The sequence below is a fragment of the Dermacentor albipictus genome, chromosome 10 (assembly GCF_038994185.2).
Source record: "Dermacentor albipictus isolate Rhodes 1998 colony chromosome 10, USDA_Dalb.pri_finalv2, whole genome shotgun sequence".
NCBI lineage: Eukaryota > Metazoa > Arthropoda > Arachnida > Ixodida > Ixodidae > Dermacentor > Dermacentor albipictus.
This window is the reverse complement of record NC_091830.1, coordinates 31,989,627-32,006,671: the sequence shown is the minus strand read 5'-3', so window position 1 is coordinate 32,006,671 and position 17,045 is coordinate 31,989,627. Positions and strand designations below refer to the sequence as shown.

The 17,045-nt window shown below is 44.2% G+C and overlaps 1 protein-coding gene across 1 annotated transcript in view; it reads right to left on the bottom strand.

Moving 5' to 3' along the window:
* Positions 1–17,045, bottom strand: part of LOC135912246 (prestin-like) — a 53,222-nt gene that overhangs the window by 27,101 nt on the left and 9,076 nt on the right. Inside the window, exons 2-4 of the mRNA XM_065444626.2 lie at positions 4,283–4,428; positions 2,149–2,329; positions 894–1,004 (exon numbers count right to left, since the gene is read on the bottom strand). Coding sequence (XP_065300698.2) covers positions 894–1,004; positions 2,149–2,329; positions 4,283–4,428 — 438 coding nt within the window. The remainder of the gene's footprint in view (positions 1–893; positions 1,005–2,148; positions 2,330–4,282; positions 4,429–17,045) is intronic.

The following is a 17,045-nucleotide window of genomic DNA, read 5'->3' as shown; positions in this document are numbered from 1 at the left end:
CTGTGGTAAAGTCTACTCACATAGTGCATTGAATGCGCCAGATTTTGTGTAGTTTATTGTAAAAGGCTCCATTGTTGTCTTTCGACACTTTATCAGTGCTTTTGTATACATCACGGGTAACCACCATTCACACTTAATACGTTCGCTGTAAATAGTCGCACTATGCCTTCACTGAAAGATATATGTTAATTTTCAAGATTGTACCACTGATATACTCGGGAATGCCGAGAGAAAAGCTTTAACTCCTCAAAAGATACTCCCAAGTAAGGAAGCCTACAATATGTTTGCAAAGACAAATTCAGGTTGTTTGAGAACCTTAAAATATTGTACGCTGTTCATTCCTCAACATTTGTGGCAAATTGCTGAAAGTAACGATTTGCCTAAACATTTTATCTCCCACTGTCCACTCGTAAATGCTAATATACCCAACTTTTTATCTGTGTATTAAAATATATATAGCTGCTGATTCCTTAATACACATATTCTTTTCAGTCAATAAATACTACTTTTAGGAGAGCACTGTTGTGACTACCCGACAAGTACTGTCTCACTTTATGCGTTCCGTATAAAGCCATCCCAGACATAACATTGCTGCCATTACGCACTGACTTCACATTAATTGTGAGTGAAGTCATGTTGACTCTGATAGTGTATGTTGCACTACAATGAGTAGCGCCATGTCATGTTCATAATGCTACATATTTATACGAGAAGCCCAATGAGTCGGCTTGTAGTGAAAACAATTTCACTTTTCCAGTCACCTGGGCTAAGGTACATACAAATAGTAGTGCTGCTGTAGATTGCTAAGCAGACTCCTTAATAGCTTCTTAAGTTAGTGAAACCAATCAACTCTTGCTTAACTATGTCTAACTTCACTAGGGCGTGATAATTACCAATGGAAAGGTGCCTGGAAGTTCCGAAGATGGTGTACATCAGCATAGGAAACATGGCCGTGTACAGAGCGTTGACCGGCGGCACGCTGGCGAGCAACGAGTATCCGAAACCTCGAGTGAACATAAAGATAAGATTAAATCGGCGTAATGACACACTACATCATTGACTTCAATACTAATCATCAAGTTCAGCACCACAAAACACGGCTCTGCCTATAGGTGTAAACGAGAAGAGGTCACATCACTTATAGTGCGGAATCCTGTCAGCGTGAACTTCGGATGTCAGCTTCGAGGTCTGCCAACCTCACCATGGTGTTTTGTCATGAACATGGTGACGTCAACAACACATGTTAGGGTGCCAAGAATTTCTTCAAGAGCAAAAGGCAAATCTTTGACACGTTCAAACGTGTACTAGCTGTGAGCGCGACCGAAGAGGACTTTTACTTTCCTCGGAGATAACGTATCATCAAGCAGAAGGCGTTTGACCTCTTAGTGAGGTTTCTTAGTGAGTGAGGTCTTGCAGCAAATGGTGATCTCCACAGATCCTCTCGACATATGCCCATTGTCAGAAAACTCTATACTTCGCCCTACGGTTGACAGCAAGTTGACTTTCTAAGTCACCTAGGCTGTATTTGATTTTTTTAAGAGAATAGGCCTGAAGTCTACTGGCTTGAAGTACACCGGCCTGTCATGCTCTTTGCCTCTTCTCTGTATCGTCATTGTCACCCACAGTATTCCTGACTTTTCGTGTTGCCCTTACCCCAGCGCAGTGTATATGGCTAAAGGAATGGGCCCACAAGCCAACCTCACTGTTTTTGTTAATAAATGAGTATCCTCCCCCTTCTCTGGCTGCTTAATGACTGTGAGAGAAACTTCGTGGAGTCGACGCATCCAACCATCGCTCCGTCCCTGCATTGCTCATACGTGCTGGCATCGTTAGCAACAAGTGCCGGGCTTGCACCACATTCCACTGTGGCATTTTAACACCATGTCATTTTAAAATGAAGCACTTTGGCGGAGCGGTGCCTTCGTAAGTTTAGCTAACACCAACCTAATCCTCCTCCTCCTCTTCCCTTTGCGTTCTAAGCGCTCGGTTACGCTTTCATGCACGTCACCTCAAGACACACAATGGCTGCCCTGTTTCGTTTGCGTGTAGCGCACATTCCTTTCTGCAGAATTTACACAATTCAATTTTGCTCGCATGGTCAGGTTACAGGCATGCCATCTCTAATGACCAATTCTACAAGCCACTTACTCTGGGGCACGTGGAAGATGGCGACTGTTATTCCTGCGATCATGTCCGCGATCAGCCACTGCTTGAGGTTGTAAGCACGCACCCAGCCGATGATAGGAAAGAAGCCAAGCAACTTCTTCTGGAGGTGCTTGACCTGCCAGCGTTTCCGAAGCGATTTGGCGAAACGGTCGCATATTGGTACCTGCAGGTCAAATTACATGTATTTTTCCCAGGTTCCCTCGTTCCCGGTGCCTAGTTTTGCGACCAAAGTCGTTCAGCTGCGTTGGAGCTACCAACGACATTCGTGCCAGAATGCGTGACGTTACACCGTCTCAGCCATTTCTGGCACAACTAAACAATGGCGTAATGACGTCATCTCTGCGTGCATCTGCCATCGTATTACTGCGCTTCTGTCGCTTTTTATCCTTTCCAAAGGTACGCTCACACCAGTCAAGTGGGAGAATGGCGAGCGACAAGCGCAGGTGGATTTTTCACACCCAGCGTGCGGAGTCATTGAGACCGGCCGGCTGGCCCAGTCGCCCGAGGAGGTGGCGCCCATCTCGCGCTTTCACGGAGGCCCCGAAACTTCGAGGCACTTCCGATATCTATCACCTGTTCTCGTGCTTCCACCTGCTAGCCACCTGTGCACGATGATCAGCTCCGATGAAGACGAGATAGTTGACAGTGTGCTTGCCACTTCTCTTGTGGTATTTCTAGAAGACCTGCAAAAAGCTCGAAGCAAGACGCACCAGTGACTCTGGTGGATTTGCATGGTTCAGCAGGAATAAGAGGGAATGGGCCGAGAGATTGCAATATATCATCAGCAAGCCCACAGCGATTTTCAGTGCAGCTGCACTGTAGTGCAAAACAAGCTTACGCTGATGGACACGATTTCAATTCAAGTTAGAGTAATGGTGGCACGGTGTGTTCATGAACATCTGACGCGGTGTGAACACCCAGATTGCACAAGAAATGCAGGCAACGCACGCGTATTCGCAACCATACAGCTGTGTGGTAAACGAAATGAAATTGCATGACAAACAATATCAAATGCCAAAATCACCACATAACACTGAACACAGTCGAGGAGCACGAACAAATCTACAGTTCTACATCTAAATCTATGCATCCGTAAAGAGATAATAAAGGAACACGCATAAATACGCACAAACATGCAACAACATGCATGGTTCCATAAAGAAATACAATAATTTGAAGTTGTCCGCGCAAACACAGATTTCGCAGTTTTGCAGACTAGGCCATAATTACACAACATACGAAAAACTCGGAATAGCATAACAGTTAGCCTACCAACCAACGCAAGCTTATCTTAGAATTATCGCAAGCTTATCTCAGCTTATCATAGAAAGCGTCACCAATCACCTTTCACCATTGATTAACACATGGCTTCTGCTTATTTCTGTGTTACCCACCCCTTATGTAATACCCCGTTACGGGGTCTTTAAGGAATAAAAATGAAATGAAATACGCGAACGATGTTTCTTAGAGAACGAGTAGTTCTACAAAGGGTTGATAGAAGTGCTACAACAAAAAATGGGATAGTTAGGGCATTCTTCCGTAAGGAATTTATGACACTAATTTTCATGAGCTTCTAAGCCACTGCAGCCGTTGCATACAGAACCCATGAACTACAAGTGTCAAAATTTATGAAATTCGGCACAAGTAATTAAAATGAACAGGAAAAGAAGCTTTCAGCTGATGAATATCGCGATAAAATAACGAAAAACACATTTCGCAGCTTCTTCACATGGACACAGACATTTAAAAAACACCATCGTGACAGTACTAAAGGGTCACCTCAATACCAAAAAGAAAAAAAAACAACAGATGAGGCACTTTCTCACTTTCGCATGGTTCACTGAACGGATAAGAAATGAGAGGCTGCACTGTACCAAATAAAGGAATGGTCACAATCGAAGAGGAATACATATGAGAATCACATCGCATGAACTAGTGCAAAGAAGAAAACCGATACTTTTTTTTTCATACTCATATATATCCTGTGAACAATGACTAGGTTCAATGACACGGTGCAAGTATCAAGGACGCCGATGCGAGAAGACGGTACCCTAAAAGTAGCGCGTTTATAAATTCAAACGACTTCAAAACCAACAAATATGATTGCCGCGAATACCTTATCTTTGGGGATGCCCGCAAACTCGCTGTCGAAGTGTGGCTGAGTGAACACAGGTCGATCAAGGGTAGGCGTTCCCGGCCTCAAGTCGTACCGGTCGCTCTTGCTCAGGCGTCGAATCATGTTGGACCCTGCCCCTGCCGTTACTGCACAGGGAAAAAGAAGTCCCGATTTTCAAGGCCACCTGCGATACTTTAGATGCAATATTTATCCTCAGCGTCATACTAACTTTGGCGAAAGGCAGCACACAACCAGCCAGCCTCTGCCCCATTTGGCGGCTGTAAAAGAAGGCTGCTCTGGGAGAGGAGGATAGCAGGCACCTTGTACGCCGGCGTCCGCTCCAATGGAGACAACACACGTGCGATGAATCGGCTTATAATGTGCCTGCAGATGTGCTCGTTCATGGTTCCGTTCTCTAGCTAATTGAAACAAGCGCTGCTTAAATGTTTTCATCTTAACGAACACGCCGAAAAGCACATGATTCCTTTAATAAAGGCAGTTAGCTTTCAAGAAGTGTTCGGCTCTTCGCTTGCATTGACTATCGGCGTCGGTTGCATCCGCTCATCCTTAAAAGTTTTTACCAACCTCGTCGTATTTCGTGACCGTGGGCACTGCGGCCCGGCTGCTCTCTAGCCGAAAATATCAACCAATCACAGCGGAGTATGCACTGCATTTGCATCTCTACAATGCTTGAATAAAGTCTTCCGTGTCACTTTGTGGGGACATTCAATAAACACAAACGCGTGTTTCGACTCTTTATACGCTCTCACAAAGTTTCGCTGTATATAGATTCCAATTCATTGGATCTGCAGAATTTTTGTTATTATTAGAGGTGGGCGAATGCGAATAGTAGGTATCCTAATATCGAACATAATATTGAACACTCAAGCGCTTACGCATATACGTATATACAGCAGAAATATTTATTTCTTCAACACTTAAGTACCGCGCCTTTGCTTGGTAATTACAGGAAAAAATACAGCTGAATATGAAACACCAAACCAAAACAATAAATCAATTTAGACGGATAAAGCATTGCTTGAGAACGCTGCCGATGGTCGTTTCAAAATAATAGATTATCAGATCAGAAGATAAAGCTTAAAGTACCAGTATTTGAATTTCGCACCGTAACACCGACGCCGGTACGTCAGTGTAGCGTCGGGGATTCCAAAGTGTGTTTTCATATTCGGGCCGTGTTGACACAGTACAGGTTCCCGAAAGTTGTGCTTATTATTTTGTTCCTTTAGAACGCATTGTAGTCAATCTGTACCACCAAATGATTAAGTGGGGCCCATAAGATGCCATAAAATCTATGACGTCACAGTGACGAAGCAGGAAATTCAAGGAGGCGTCGCCACCTGTATTTCCCTTTTTCGCTTTTTCTTGCTTACCAAGCGTCGTATCGTGGCACGAGTGGTGTTTTTGAAGTTGTGGAATGCTAATTTACTGATGCAGAAAAAAATAATCTTCCTCTTTAGTGAACCATTAAACACAAAATTACTATTTCCTGTTAAAAGCTGCAATATTAGCCTGGTACCATTAAGTACGTGGTTGCAAACAAGTTTTCCAATAACGAATGGCTAATGTATGAAATAGGGCTGTACAAAAAGGCAAAATAAATTACTGCCGAAAAAATAGCAGAAGTAGTAAAGAAACGTCAATAGCTGCTGAAGGTCTTGTGAGCAGAAAAATATATAAAAAGGGCAGTTGCAAGGAGAACGTCTGGTCGCCGTGTAGAAATTAAGTTCAAAATTTTAGTTGGCTAGGCTGCTTAAATCTTATATCGAAAACAAAACGCATCATCAGTTTTGTTTCTACACTCTTTGGAGAACTCTTACCGTTGTTTCGCTTTTGATAATTCTTGACAATTAGTTTAACAATTAGGTTGGCTGCTGCGAAAGTTTTGGTAAGTTCCCAATATGGAAAATATGGACTACTCTCTTTTCAAATACGAATAGCCCGTATATAACATTCAATTGATACTCTAAACTTCAAACATTCATCTACCTTTCATTACTATTTTGTATCGCAAACTAGCTATTGTTAAATTACACTTGTTTTTGATCACAGCTTGTGGCTACAGCATTCCATGCAAAAAGCTATGACGAGGGCTTTCGGAGCAGAATAACCGCATATGCCCGTATACAGCGCCCGGGTAACGTAATAGAAACAAACAGTGCATAAAACAGACACACTTTCAGTTACTCGTCGTTTTGTCAACCCTTCCTTCGTGAAGATTTCGTCAGCGACCGCTGGTAAAAATGTATTTTAAAAAATTGGCAATGGCTTAGCTCGGCTATGCCAGCATATAAGTAGCAAAAGCTAAGGGATAGCATAGTTAGCCTTGAATAATCTTGATTGCAAGTCCAGGTTAGTCTGGTTGTCTCGCTATGTTGCGGTGTTTAGCCAGTCGTTCGGCACGCTGTTCGTCTGTTTCCTGGGCGATTCGTTTCCTCTTCATCTCGTACCGCTGTCGATTCCAGGCCTCCTCCTGCTTATCAGAATTGTCGCCGTCCATACAGTCGCCTCAACTGTGGTCGCGGCGCACGCGAGCTCTCCTTTTCAATCCTCCTACATGTGATGAGACATGTGACCGAGCTGGCGAAGCGAGCGGAGGCGAACGCAACGACGAGGAATGCTATGCGACGAGGAACGCGGTGTGACGTCATGTGCATCCTCTGGGCGCAACCACGGCGAAATCGCAAGTTGACGGCCAGTAAAGCGCTTTAAAAAAGATAAAAGCTAGTAAGTATAGTGTTTTGTGCGTGCACCCATGTCTCTTGAACATTCCGCCGGTAGTGACAAAATTTGTACGATTCTGGCAATTCCTGCACGGTATAGTTGCACAACCAAAAATAAACTACCAGTACGATGGTAGTCATTCCCGCAAACAGAATAAGCAACGGATCTAAACGCTACTTTAGCATACAGGTCAATCAAATGGTCATTTTGTCGCGATAGCAATTATACGGACACTCCAGACCCATTTCTGCCATCGCCGTGAAGTTCCGTATGATTGAAAGCTTGTGAGGGTGAATCGGCGAGCGTGGTTCAATCTCGCTTGCGTGAGCGAAAAACGCGGCCCAGATGCGTGCCTTCTCCTGTGGCGCGCAAGGCCAAATTGGCAAGGCAGAGTGGGGAGGCGAGGGAGTGGCGTTCTTTACCGGCGGCTGCTACGGCGCTTCGATGTCCTCCACGCCCGCCGCTCCGTACAGAGTGGAGGCAACCATGGCGTCTACTACGGCGTTGGCCACGCGAATCGCGGACGCCGTAGCAGTCGGTTTTGGCGGACACCATAGCATAGAGAAAGAAATATGGCCGTAGGGACGCGATGCTGGCGCTGGTGTACCTTGAAAGCGATCTGCGACGTGGTCAAAGTGCGCGCCCGCTCGGGCCTCATCTTCAAAGCAATCTACGATGTTTGCAGCTGCGCGTAGTGCCGCTACCTTCGTATGCGCTGCGCATTCTATATTTCGTTGGAGTTGAAGCGACAAATGCACCCAGGTCAACTGGCTCACGGCTGCTGCCGCGATTCCTAACTCCATCGTTTTCACAGACAGTTTCTGCTGTCATTGAGCGTGATGTGTTCATGTTTAACTGTGCGTGCGTGACGCCGTGCTGGTTACCTTAGTTAAAACACCTTCACGGGCTAGTTGGTTCGAATCCATGATAGAATGTGTAAGCGCGACTGAACAATGACATAGAAAGAAGCAGACATACAAAGACAGCGCTGTCTCTGTGTGTCTGTTCCTTCGTCCTCGTTGAGCCACGCTTACATATTCTATCATTGTCAAGTTAGTTAGTAAGCAAATCATGACAAATTATTACGGCCAATAAAACTACTACCCTTCATTTCTTCGTAAAGCTATCTGCTAATTTGCTATATTTTTCTATGCTGCTTGCGGGTCGGATTTAGCTTGATATGCCATGGGCGAATGATCTATGAAACCCAGCAGTCTAAAACGCATTACGCGCTCTACATAAAACTCGAGGATCAATACGTGAAATCACCGCATGCGTTAGGCACAATGTATTCCCCAAATTTTAGCAACGCCAGGACCAGTCAGGAACGGATTAGCCGATAATTATGTTGAGTTTAATGTAAGGCTAGTAATAAGGGATGTCAGCCTTTGCATGATCCCTAACTTTTTGCGCACTGCTGGAGTTCGGATAAACGAGTAATCGCGTTCAATTAGAACAACAGATGAGGCGCCCCGGGCACTGTAATACAAATTAAAACTCCGATTACTCATCGATCTTGCCTTACCGACTGGAACCGTTGCTTTCCGGTGACTTGTGCTTTCGCGTATAGTGTTGCACGCCCGGATGCCGCGTGGCAATGTTAATGGCCTTGAGGCCACTTGCGCGACTGCATTAAATGTATGGTTTAATAACCTGCGCGTCGCTGTGTGCAGACTTTCTTCAGTTTATTATATTCGAACTTCGCGTTTCGGTGCCAGCCTGTGCTCCCTATGGTAATTTTCCATTAACTCATTTGAACAGCTCCAGCTCTCTCCGGTGTTGTATTCCACGAATATCCTTCGAATAATTTGGTTCGGATGGCCGGTAAAACTTCCACGGGTGATCATCTATGAAATGGACCCCTTTGTCATCTATTTCACCGGTATTGTGAAGCTACTACAGGGCCTGAAGTTATCGTCTAGTTCTGGTGTTGACCGCGTGAATTCAAAGTTTTGAAAAAATACTGCTGTTTTTTCAAGCGTTTACTTGGCGCACCTTTTCACCCAGTCTGTTGAACACTCCACAATGCCGGCTGATTGGAAGTTAGCGAGGGGGATTCCACTCTTCAAACGAGGTAATCCGAATTCTCCTCTTAACTACAGGCCTATTTCATTAACAAGCATTCCCTGTAAACTTCTAGAGCACATTATATATTCTAATCTCGTTTCGTTTCTTCAAAGCAATTTGTTTTTCAGTTCTTGTCAACACAGTTTTCGAAAGAGTACGCATTTGGGCTGGTTGGTTCATGATTACGAGCAATAAAAACAGCGCTAAACGACGGGACGAGTGAAGGGACACAGTCCCTTCACTCGTCCCGTCGTTTAGCGCTGTTTTTATTACAGTTTTCGAAATTATTTTTCTTGCGCGACTCAACACTTGTCTTTCAATAACATCTTAGCATCGTCTTTAGATAGTGGTTTACTACCCGACTATCTTTCTAGACTTTTCTAAGGCTTTCGATAAGGTGTCACATCAATTACTCCTTAAAATTAGTTCCCTGAATATTGGCCCCAATCTTATATGAATTGAATGCATCTTGACTAACCACTCTCAGTTTTTATCAGCTAACGACTCCTTATCCTCGCCATGTGTCGTAACATCTGGTGTTCCCCAAGGTTCTGTTTTGGGCCCTTTACTCGAATTTATATTAATGACCTTCCGATTGAATTTACTCTTACCTTAAGCTTTTTTTTTCGATTACTGTGCTCTTTTTCGTGCAATTAATGATCCTAACAATAGTTGCGCCCTTCAGTGATATCTTGACAACGTATTTAATTGCTGTGCGCGATGGTGCATGGTCTAAATGTAAAATTATGTCCATCTTACGCCAATGTAACACGTCCAAAAAATTCGATTACAAGATTACCGGAGTTCTACTAGAGAGTGTCCTGTCTTATAAATGTCTTGGCGTTGACATTACCAACAACCTATTCTGGCGCATGCACATCGAATATATCACTAACAATGCGAACCGCGCCCTTGGCTACATGCGCAGAAACTTCTCTCAGGCTCCATCCCATTTGAAGTTGCATTTGTATCAAACACTAATACGGCCTAAGTTAGAATATTCATCATCCATATGGGATCCCGCACAACTCACTTCAACCGAGGCTATAGAATCTGTTCAGAATCGCTCACCTCGCTTCATACTTTCGAATTATTCTCGCGAAGCTAGTGCTTCTTTAATGAAATCAAAACTTGGTCTTACTAATCTTGCAATTCCTAGGAAAATTGCACGCCTTAGTCTTTTCCATAGCGTTTTCTTTCACAACCAGACACTAAAACCATATCTTTTTTCTTCAATCACATCATTTATATGATCATCCGCATAAAGTTGCCATCCCTAGCTGCAAAGCAAATCTGCTTTTTTCATTCTTTGTTACCCAAGGCTAGCGCAGAGTGAAACTACCTTCCGCCTCTTATTGCCTGCATTGAAGACACGCCATCCTTCAAGACAGCCATCACGAAGCTCATCATTGAAGAGGCATCTGTATTATGATTTTTGCTTTTTTCTTGTACTTCTTTTTTGTCTTTCTACCAACCACCTCTTTAACACCCCTGCTGGCCCTGAGGGTATTGTAATAAATACATAAATAAAAATGAAGATGTTTAGAGGACTTGTAGACCGCTTGCATATACTTTTTACGGCTCTATATTGCTTATAAACTTCTGTAGATGAAGTTTCTGTAAACAGACCGTTACGATTTTTATAAGCCAAATAGACCAGAAGAAATAGGCTTCTTAACGACTCCGTTTTTATTTCACTACTCCGTGTCAGTGCTAGGTAGTCAACGGGACAAATATCTGTAAAACCAAGACACTATTTGAAAACTAGTCAGTCCTATGTACAGTCGAAATAAAGTTTTGGAAGAGTTACTTCTCGCCTTCACTAGCAAGCGTTCGCAAATTTACACCATATGGGTTGACCGCAGTAAGCCTTATGGGACCGTGAGTTTACCGCAAAAGTATTAATCAGGTAACGTGAGTATGAGACTTGAGCAAATCGTTTCACCTTTGTAACACAATCATAGACTGAGAAACAAATTACGTCCTTACCCTTGCGCAAGGCTATTTAACCAGGGTCAAGTTTAGTAGAGGGTAAAACACTTCAAACAAGTTGACTCAGGTACCCGGAAGGGCACAGCATGCTGATACCCGTATTATTAAGGGTTGCTAGATTCTACAGACGGCCTTAACTACAGAAATTAATTAGAGTTCAGATACGTATATTCGAATACATGAATCAAAAACGCGTATTAAAAAAATCGGGGTTTCCAATAACCAACTCAATGTTGAACGTTTTTTCGTCACACCTTTCAAATACTTAAGTGGCGCAGTATGGGCGCAGCATGGGCACCTTAAGTTCTAAGATTCTAAACACTGGTGCGAACAGGTGCATAGACACAGCGCCGCAAGTGAGCACGAGCTAATCAAAAGCATTCTTCGGAGATTTTGCGAAACAGCCAGGAGCTTACTCAACCAAGTTATCAAACGACCAACCTTAACGTCCACTCAAGTGTTCACACAACCAACTAAATTTTAGCCAGCTTCCTTTGACGTTACCTACATAAACAGCGACAACTGACAATTACCTAGTGGTGCACAGGCCATCATTACCGGCAAAATTTACGTAACTACGAAGCACCCGAGCGCCCGCAATGAATCCGACATGACGCAAATGCTATAGGCAGATAATACACCAAAAAGAAAACAAGACCTTGTGACTGTTGTACAAAGTGCCGGACACACCTGATCACTTCATCTCAAGGACAGCGAGACTCAGCGGGCAACCTCCACTTTTGCTTTCACGCAATTCTAAATCATGGGTTACGACTTGCCAGCAAACAAACTGCGCATTTAAAGAAACAAAAGCCACAAAGTGACGCGAGCTGTCTTCTCTTCAAGTTTAGCTCGTAGCATGTGCTTATATAGCTTCGTTTCTGTGGGGCTTGTAGCAGGGCTGTCACTCGCATCATGCCGTCTACATTGCAGTTGGTGTTGCTTTGATTAACTGCTTTGTTTCGATGAAAACAAACATGTTTGCAACTCTTTTGCCTCTGGCCACTCCACGCGTGAATTGTTTTTTGAGTAAATTATGATAACATGAAGTGGTATGGGAGCCATCCGAACATAAACCTGTTTTCTCAAACGCGTGCTGACAGTCAACTGACAATAAAAGATGAAATGGGTTGCATTAAGTATCGTTTTCCATTATTAACTTTCGTGCAAGGCTTACCTCAAGTCCTAACGTTTGTTTTGAACGTTCAATTCATTAGGTTTCTTGGTTACGTGTTTTACCGTAGCGAACCAAAATTAGTGCCACAGAAACGCCACCGGCGAGTTCAGACATATTTGAGGTTCGCTTCAACCGACTGAGCGAATGAACTTTAATTAGCTGTTTCAATGCGCAAAATGCCTTAGAGTTTGGAGACGCAGATGTAAACATAATGCAGCAAATGCTTGTCTAGGCAAACTTGCCTCATATAGGAATACACAACTCAGAAGAGCTCAACGTTCGCATCGAACGACAGATCTCCACATCACGAGACAGCTAGCTTGTTTTAACCAGGTGAAGGGTCCGCCCAAAATTAAGAGGACGTTTGAAGGACATAACTTCTCTGCTACAACTCTGTCTTTTTCCGTGTGCTGGAAAGCTAACCAGCCACAACACTTTAGCATAGAGCAACCGCTATTTCTGTCACCGAAAGCGCAGCAAGGACTGCAGTGAATTTGCCGCCTCCGTCAATTCTACTCGAGGATCACAGTGTGCCCACTTCTTCATTTCGTCATCACCTAAGCTAAACAATTTGCCGCTTTCTCTCGCTTGCTTGTTTTCTTTTTTTCTTTGATCGTCGACTTCTTTTTGTGACTTCTAATCACCTATCAGAGTAAATAAATGAAATCAAAGCACTCTGTCACCACCAACCTCAGACAGGTTAGAGCTCCCAACGACGTGGACGAAAGTTTCAAGAGTCGCACCAGCACACCAAGGTTGCTTCAGTTGCCGCTCGCGCACAGTATGGAAAGTAAAGTTAACGCACGACCACGAGCAACATCAGTGGAAGTGCAAGGCACTCCGCACAGCTGTCCAGGCTGCGCAGTGAATTCGACATCCTGCGCGCAAGGCAGCTCGCACACAGCGAAGGCAAGTGGCGACAAAACGAAGCGCATATAGAACCCAGCCGGCCTAGAGGCAGATTGCTCTTCTTTATTGCTTGTTTGTTTTTCCTTCTTTTTTTCTCATGCAGCTTCGCTTGTCTTTGTTTTCACACCGCATCTGTCTTTCGGCGAAAGCTATCGCGCTGTCAATGACACACATTGTCGAGACTGTGAATGGCGTGGGCCACACACCAAGGCCCTCGCTTCCAGCTTTCGATAAAGCAGTCTCACGCACGCGAGTCTACACGTGGAAGTGTCGATAGCTTCATCTTTTTATTGGGCCCAAATTGAAGGAAATCCTTCTTGTTTATAGTTTTCCGTTTCATTTAGATAAGCTAGAGCCGGTTCGAATCAACCTTACTACGAGATAACTTGGTCTGTTTGCAGACACACTAACGAGCAGTGAAATCTTCCTCGCACGTGCCGACGCTCGGTGGACAACGAAAAGCAGCCACACGCGGCTTGCAACCTCCCTGATTGCCATGCCGTGATTGCCTCCATGATTGCCGCGGGCTCGTGAGCCCACGAGCCCGCCGTTCCAGAATGGCTAAGTGGTTTCAGCGCACAGTGCCAAGGAGCAAGGGGAGTAAATACAAAATTGGATTATACCCAGGCTTCGCGTACATTTTGCCTTTGCCCAGAATATACTATGCATCCCGATATAACGCGCCAATTAGTCCTCCTCGCCTTTGTTAGCTCCCTCTGTGGTCTTTAGTGACCGGCACGTGCAATGTATCGTTCCTAGTGCGTGGAGCTTCTCACTAGAGGATTACTAGTGAGATATATGACGCTGCTTTCGTTAACCCAGTGCGAAATATTATGAGTAGTATGTAGATTTTTCAATACTTCGGCGCGGCTTCTTTAGGAAAACACATTGCGGCTGTTGTTATTGATATCCCTGGTTTCTGTTGAGTACTAGGCTCGCAACGTCTCTTTATAACCGTAAAGTGATATACTTTCCCAACTAGGGGTAAAGACCACAGGCAATGGACTATTTCGTGACATTTTGGGATTTTACCTGGCAAAAGCCCAATTTGATTGCGTTGCTCACCGTAGTGGGGAACTCCGGCTTAATTTGGACCGTCTGGAATTCATTAACGTGCACCCGATGTACGTTACACGCGCGTCTTTGCATTTAGCCCTTCAAGGGCCCCTCACTAGGTCCGGCCATATTGAGCTGACAAGGGAGGGGTCTGACAAATGCAAAATGCATTGGCGAGGCTAACCAGTCCGTCCACCAAGAACGCACATGCCGCACGACAACGAAGCTTTTTGTCACTAATCTTGTTTCTGGAGGACACCGAGCTTCGTAGCGAAAGCGTTTTGCATTAGTGCCACAACATGTACAAACCCTACTTTGTGCCACAGTACTGCGACCTAAAAGATACCACTTACACGGAAAACGTCACGGACTGAAAATGTGCATGTCCCCTGTTATTAATGCGCTATACAGCCACCGGTCTTCCTGTATTGTTGGCACGTGCCGCGGGGTGTGCAGAGAAAGAAAACTGCAGAGAGCATCAAAACATTCGCAAAAAAGGAGCAGCTGCTCGTTTCCAAGGCAAAAAAAAAGAAGTAGCACGTGAGGAAATCCGGCAGCACGTGTGGAAATCCGGCAGCACGCTGTTACCTTATCAACTATTAATGCCTGACCTCACGTGGAATTGGTTCACACACTGCTTCGTGGCGTCTAGAGACAGGCTCCGAACCAAATCTTCACCTCATGCCCTGTGTGATAGATCCATTTCAAGCCTCATAGCGGCTAAGGATCCTTTTCCCTGACTCACATGTATCTTGTTTATCAATAAAGGCTAAGGGTATTAAACGTTCGCGTTCCGCTGGATATTTCGCGTCGAAGTGGTTTCGGTATTAGAAGGAACTCGGACGTGTGCCCCAATTTCCCGATCTTGTGTAGACACTGAGTGTTAATGTTATTCTGACCAACACCTAAAAAAGCCAGGCAAGGCAGATGACTGAAATATGGAGGCCTGAAGTAGTTAGCTATGATCAAACAGCGGATGTCCCTTCAGCCAACGTTTCGACAAGCGGGCTTGCTTTCTTCAATACGTTCAACCATCCTTAGACCACGGTTGACCACTCCAATGGCTGAGATGCTGCAGAGAACATGATCGTATTGAAAGCTCAGGGACCTTTATTTTTGACGGCGGACACCTGTTCGAGGTTCCTGACCGCGATTTTCCAAGTCCTCCGTAAAATGCGTTGCCAATATCGCGGAGTGTAAAGCTTTCGGTATTGACATGGAGCGCTTCCTGCGGAAGTGTACACGATGCGAAGATATTAACAGGTGCGCCGTGCCAGCGAAATTCCTTGCCAATTTTGTGCGCTTTCCGAGAGGTCACGTGCAAGGGCCTTGCAGCAATGACCATTTTACGAGCTAACCTATGCGAACTATGGACACGGTGACCATTTATAAGTTTTATGGAATGTTTATAAATTGCCTGTGGCAGATGTCGTATTTCTCACTAAGCTGGAATATGAAAAGAGACGCACATTATTATTGCGAAAAATCGAAATACATATTCAACTAATTGATGAAAATTCACTGATAAAATCCTTAATTACTTTCAGGCACATATCGTAATTAACGAATTGTAACCGGTGAGCTTGCAAGACGTGTCCACTTGAAATGAATTGCGAGTATTACCGCAGTTTAAATATATTATTTCCCAAAGTGTGAATAGAAATACATGGTAGTTCCAGTTTAACGCTTCAATGCACACACGAGAATTTCGTTGAAGTACGTGAACAGCCCATTTCTACGGTGAGTTTGATGCCACATACCTCTGAACTGTTGTCGTCCTAGAAATCTATTCTAAGTGGATACGCCTTGCAACCGCACTGGCTTCAATTCGTAATTCGGAACATGTGTCAAAATTTATTAATGTAGAAGTTAATCAGTGACTTTTCATTGGATAGTCTAATATGCGTTTCGTTTTCTCATGTAAGTAATGTTCTCGGGATATCCAGTTCGAGGACTAGAATTATGTTATCTGCAGTAGCCGATACTAAATCTTCTTCTAGACTGAAAAATGATCACCGCGTAGAGCTTTCAGCTCTCCTTACGCTTGAACATACAGGATTTGATAGTTATAGCGCAAGATTTCATATTAGTTACCAGGGTTGCAAGATTTCGCTGAAGTTAGGATAACTGTGTTTCGTTAGTCTATTCTATGTGCTTTTACGCGAATTGATAATACTTCGCTTAGAGGATTTACTCTGTTCCCGATCAATATTCCTATATATATCTTTCTTTATCACTTGCTTACTTTGTTCCCCAGTTGGGCTTTGAGAGGTAATTGTGAATAAATAATAAGTACTTTCATGTGATGATTTAACAGCCGCGCATGCATTAATAGCTTTCCTTTATTTCAAATGCGTACTAAAAGACGAACAAGTTCGATAGAGTAAGGCAGCATCTTTTCTTTGCACTGCTCAGATCCTCGTGAACATTTATCACACCGCTATTATATTCCCTAATGTTAAAACGTTTCACTGAAATGAGGTGACTGTTTTTCTTGCTGCAAACTTTCCGGAATATCTCGCAGCAACCTCGACGCTTTTTCTCAGCCAGGTGCTTTCTTAAAAGCCAACTGCATGGCAACTTCGCTTTGGCTAAATTGTTTATAAGCGCCAGACGCACAAATTTTTCCATACCTAAAGCCGCGGATATACTACGACGTAGGGCATATCGAGATCCACAGCGTCACGGCGGGAGGAACCACCGCCTACACTCGACCGACACGACGCAACCGACGTGTCTGGCGCCGTCGGGCAAATTCAACCTTGCTGGCACGTGAAAACCTCCTTTCCTGTTTTTGCACCCATCGCGCATAGCCTCGCC